Below are 5,596 nucleotides of genomic sequence, written 5' to 3' on the forward strand. Positions count from 1 at the left end.
CCCGGCCCCTTATCTTGGGAAGAGAAGCGGCTCTTTGGAGCAGGGACAAAGTTAACTAGCAGGGAAAAAAAAAAAAAGTTACTGGTGCTTTGTATGCTAGGCAGCGACAGTCTGCAGCTTTCTGAAGTGCAAATCCAGACTGCATTTGCCAGAGGTCCCCAGCCCCCGGGGCTGCGCTTTGTGGCCCCAGGTTTCCACCGCAGCAGGGCAGAAGGTGGGGAAGGGGCAGCGTGGGCGCTCGTCGCCGGCCGTGCCGGTGGAGGTGGAAGGGCTCTGAGCTCCTGCCCGGGCTGCAGCCTGAGCTGTGCGTATGGAAGAATTATCATAGAATCACAGAATCGTTTGGGTTGGAAAAGCCCTTTAAGCTCACCCAGCACAACCGTTCCCCTACCCCTGCCATCCCACCCCCAAACCCTGTCCCCCAGCACCGCATCTGCTCGGCTTTTAAATCCCCCCAGGGGTGGGGACTCGACCCCTTCCCTGGGCAGCCCCTTCCCATGCCTGACAGCCCTTGAGGGGAAGGAATTTTTCCCAATGTCCAACCTAAACCTGCCCTGGCGCAACTTGAGGGCATAATCAGTCAGCTTTCTACCCAGAAAAGCTGTTTTTCTGTCCTTATTAATGCAAATAGTGGAATTTTGTTCAGGAGCTCTATCGGCCGTGCTGCTCAGTGGGGTTTCAGCAGTGCCCAGTCTGGGGGGTGTGGGAGCCCGCAGCGTGGGCTTTGCAAACCAAACGGGCGATTAAAACCACACAGGCACGAGCAGCGTCGCCTTGCGGAGGTTCGTGCAGGCGAAGGGTGGCTGCTTGGGGCAGGTAGAGGCTGTGACAGCCCTTGCGTTCAGGCTGGCCCCCTCGCTGAAGCATCCGTGGCCCCCATGTTCAGTTTGGGAGGCTGCAGAGTTGCTCCCCCCCGCTGGCCAAGCGAGCAGACAAATAGGGGAGTCGCGGGCTCTGGTTTTCAGTGACCTGTGGGAGAAAGCTCCTTCTGTCCAGGTGAAGGAATTGGCTCAGGAGCCGTGTGCTGCTTAACAGCAATGACCCTCGGTGCCACCTCCAGGGATGCGGGAGGATTGGTGTGGTTCAGCCATGCAGCGCCCGAACCAAAGGGCCAAGTCCTTATCTACTGAATTAAATTAAAATAAATCCATGGGAGGGATTTCCAGGGGAAAAATGTTGTTGAACCCTGAAGGAGATCAGGATTTTGCACGTACTGATGCACGCGTTTCACAGATCCTCAGCGTTTGGATCTTGTCCTGCGTGCGACTGGCCCTGGGTGCTGGTATCGTGGCTGTATTGGGGTATTTTAAGGCTGTTGTTTCAATATTTTTGTCTTGACAATGTTTAAAGGCAGAGGCTAATCACGACTAATTATTTCCCCTGAGCACATACCCTGCCAACACTTAATTAAAAACTACATTTCCGACTAGGGAAACGTCACTCGGGGCACAGCGTGGCTGCTTCTTGACTCAAAGCTCGGGAGCGGGAGATGCCTTGGCACCCCCAGCAGTCGGGGACGGGATCTGCCTGCCGCCGGGATTGCTCAGCATGGCCGGGAGCGTGAACCAAGGTCGTTTCTCGAGGTAGTTTGGCTCTCCTGCACAAGGACAGGGGGAGAGCGTGCCCCGGGGGTCTCGCAGCATCTCGTTTAAATGTGGATTTCCAGTAAAAATTAATAAATACCTGTGGGCAGCTGAACTGCTGTGAGTTTTGAAAGCCGTGTCATGACAAATTGGATGGCTTGTGCAAGAACTTGGCAAGAAGAAATGAATGACCTTGAGTGCCTGGGACGAAGACATGGCCTGCGTTATCTGACTGCATAATTCTGGACTGCCTGCTTGGGGGAAGAACGCTGGAGACCGGCTTTAAATATTGCTGGGGAGGAGATCACTGGTTGGGTGTGCAGCCCTAAAGCTTGGAAACGTGGCCTGTTTTAAAAGCAGTTTATTGTAAGGCCTGAAGGAGGAACGGAAGTTCTGCGCCACTTCTATTGCATCTAGAACTGCTCAGGTGGGAGAGGGCAGCCACAGGACAGGGGACTTGTGTGTGTGTAATAGCCAAAATGTTGTTAAGCATTAATACTGGTTTTGAGCATCCTTCCTCCCTCTCACAAAGGCAGTGTAAGTGATGAATGCTGCACGTGTTACCCAATTTAGTGAGATCCTGACAGGCAAAGGGTGCCAGGGCAGAGCGTTGCCTCTGAAATAACTCCGCTGCAACGCTGTGCCGCCCTGGATGGCTGAGAGCTGACGGAGTGATCCTCTTGCTTTCCAGGTGATCCGTTCTGCTGCTGACTGGTCGGCCGGCATCAAGTACCACGAGGAGTCCATCCACAACGCCTACGTCAGCGTGATAGAACACAGCAAGCACTACATCTATATCGAAGTGAGTGGGGGACCTGACGCTCTGGGCATGGCTTGCAGCCATCAGGAGGGGAGTTCTTCTTCCTGAGGTCAGGTCTTGACGAAACAAATGAATGTAGGCACACGTGGCTATTAATACAGCATCTGCTCTGAATTTTTGGGGCTGTTTCCGTGGACTTCACGTGGTCTTCGGACCAGGCTGATGGGTGTGTACCCTGACAGCCTTCCGACTGCAAGGTGGTCAAAAAGCAGGCGTCTCCTTTATAAGCCTCTTTGCAAAATTGCCAACAGCTTTCACGGCTTGTGCAATAGCCTTCCTGCCCCCTCCATGGCTTTGCGGTGTTCCCCGTGCGTGCCCAAACCTCCTGCGTCCAGGGCTGCTCTCGCATCCGTACAGCCTGGAGCTGCAGGAATCTTCTGCGTCGCAGCGACTCTCGGTGCTGGCTGAATGGAGACGGTTATTCTCCTCTTCTTTTTTTTTCTTTTTTTCGTTAACCTCTTTACAAGAACTTTCTAAGGAGCGTGATAAGAACTAATTCATTCCCTAAGCAAGCACAGACACGCGCATCAGTTAATAATAATTTTAAAAAAAAGCATCAACTCCAATGGCACACAGAAGCCAGCTCTCTTTAGTTGCTTTCGGTCTGAAACAAAGCGTGCAAATATTTTTTTTGTTCATCGCTGGCCGCCTCTGACAGTAGCTTTGCTTGCTCTTCCTGCAGAACCAGTTTTTCATTAGCTGCGCTGATGACAAAGTTGTCTGGAACAAGATTGGGGATGCGATTGCTCAGAGGATTCTGAAAGCTCACAGGTAACCTGTCCTTAACAAGGCAATGAGAGTCTTGCGGGTGCATTTATATGGTGTGGTGCAAAATAACGATCTTAATGGACACCACTGAACCATAGCTTTTCCAAGGCAGAGCCGATGCGGTTGAATATCGGCTGCCTTTGCAGTGGTGAGACTGTTCAGTGGTTTCTGTGCAGCCAGAAAGGGATTTTCTGGACTTGCCCTGATGCAAATGTGGTTTTAATTACGGCACTTGTTTAAAAGCCCTCCAGTTCAGCGACACCTTTGCTCCGTAGCCAAGCAGCCTTCAACAGGGTGGTAAGGCAGGGTAATGGGGGAAAAGGCTGAACTGAGATTTGTGGCTTATTTAAATTATCTGTAGAGAGAAGGTTGGCTTCAAAAAAGGGAAGCAAACACATTTTGAGGGCTTGACTGCAGGGTTCAGGTATTGTTTGAACAACTTCTTTTTTCTGGGGGGTGCTGGTGGGTCTTTACAACCTCCGGCCATCGCAAGGGGACCATCGTTTGTTCCTGGATGGATCAGCTCTAACCATGTTCTAGATGCTCCTTTCACTTGAGCATGCCTAACCCTGTGTTAACATTAATACCACAGGTAGTGGCTTGTCTTTGCTTTGATCATGGACGGTCTTGCTTAAGGTTGCTCTCCTGGAGTCTCTCTTTAAAGCACACATGTCATAGAATCAGAATCCTAGTTTGGAAGGGACCTCAAGGATCAGCTGGTCCAGCCTTTCTAGGTAAGAGCGCACTTGTGCTCATAGTCTAAGACTGTATCCTGGTCTTGCTGGGCCGACACACAGAAAACTTTCCAAACATCTTCCTTTCATCTCATGTGCCTTTTCCCTACGCATCAAGAAGTTTCTTGCGATGATTTTTTTTTTTTTTTCCCCATATTGTAGTTGTCCAGAGCCACGCAGGGGCTGCTTTCCCAGAGGCGCTCTCTCCGGAGTTGCAGGATTTGCTCTCTCTTTGGCACTTGAGCTTGGAAATTCCCACTTGGGGAAAGGCAACCAAGCAGAGACAGCCAGTGGCTCCGGCCTGGCAGGCGCGGAGCAGGGGTAATACCTGCAAGGGCACAGGAGCTGCCGCGAGCCTGGCTTTGCTCAGAGGCACCGTGGAATGGGGAGCGCTGTTCAAACCAGGAGAGCGTGGGTGTTACCTGCTGGGCCAGGAACTACCGGGCAGAGTGACAGGGTAGGGATGCTTGTGATCGGTGGTGAGCCGCAGAGCATAGCCCAAATAATTGAAATTAGCTAAGGCTGAAAAGACAGAGCGGGTTTTCTCACCTGGGGTAAGTGAGGAGTGGTGCCAGTGCTGCTGGAAATGGGCTTGCTGGTGTTTGCATCCCAACCTCGAGGCTCGCAGGCGGCCGGCCGGGGTCTCTCTGTGCCGTGTCTCCCTGGAAAGCCGCTCGGGATTGCCCGTCCCACCTTTGGCAACTGATTGCCACATGCCCTTTGCATCGGTTGCCTGCTTTTAGCAATGCTGCTGAGGTAGCAGCAAATCCTCTGGGTAAGCTGTTAAGATTTTCCTGTTACGTAAAGTTTATGTAAAGGGTGTCATTCTGTCCAAACATCAAAAAGTCTGTGCAAAAGGGAGTCGCACAAATTCTTCCATGACCCATTTTCAGATCTGATGCTCGATTCCCTTCTGTATTTCTCTGATTTTATGCCAGTATTGTGCCAGCTTAGTGTCAGTGGTTCCTAACTGAATGTAAGGTTCAAATTCTGCACGCTCCAGAGCGCTTGGCATTGCCTAAGATTAAAAGCAAATTCCTAAAGTAAAAGACCCAAAAGTTTTGTATCAAGCGCTCATGTTCCAAATGCCCCGGGAAAACAGCGTAGGTGACACACAGATGTTTAATTGTAAATTAAGTTCTTTACTTAAGCTCATACACTTCTCACTCTTCTAGACTAAATATTTTCTACTGATGTAATCAATAACATTCTATTCTTGGTTTCCTCTTTTTTTTTTTCATGGGTGGCTCTTCAACTAGCTTAATAACCACTGGGCTTAGACAAACAGGCTGCTTTTTTGGGAATGCTTTTGATGGGAGATCTGTTTCTTGGTACAAACAGGCTTCCTTTCAAAGGCTCTTGTTGCGTACGGGTAAGACCTCGTTAGCTGTTTCTGAGGTCTGCTGTCAGGCTAAAGCTAGGTTACAGGGCATAGCACAGCTATAAGGAAGGGCTGGTAGAAATTTAAGAAACCCAGGTCCTCAGTGTCTCCCTCCCAGTTCAGACAAGACCCCAATTCTTCACGATTCCTGTGCCCTTGAATCCACAGGCACGACGAGGGCCCGGCGGAAAAGGCCCTGGCGGGGTTGGTCGAGAGGCGGCTGAATATGAGCCAGCAGGGTGCCCAGGTGGCCAAGAGGGCCAGCGGCATCCTGGCTTGTATCAGGAGTGGTGTGGCCAGCAGGAGCAGG

The 5,596-nt window shown here is 51.2% G+C and overlaps 1 protein-coding gene across 7 annotated transcripts in view; it reads left to right on the forward strand.

Annotated features, from left to right (window-relative positions):
- PLD1 (phospholipase D1) overlaps positions 1-5,596 on the forward strand; it is a 99,231-nt gene that overhangs the window by 80,164 nt on the left and 13,471 nt on the right. For all 7 annotated transcript variants that reach the window (XM_035901171.1, XM_035901172.1, XM_035901173.1 and 4 more), the window contains 2 exons: positions 2,275-2,385; positions 3,086-3,174. In XM_035901171.1, the coding sequence (XP_035757064.1) occupies positions 2,275-2,385; positions 3,086-3,174 (200 nt within the window). The remainder of the gene's footprint in view (positions 1-2,274; positions 2,386-3,085; positions 3,175-5,596) is intronic.

Source organism: Egretta garzetta, unplaced genomic scaffold, assembly GCF_000687185.1.
Source record: "Egretta garzetta isolate BGI_Z169 unplaced genomic scaffold, ASM68718v1 scaffold638, whole genome shotgun sequence".
NCBI lineage: Eukaryota > Metazoa > Chordata > Aves > Pelecaniformes > Ardeidae > Egretta > Egretta garzetta.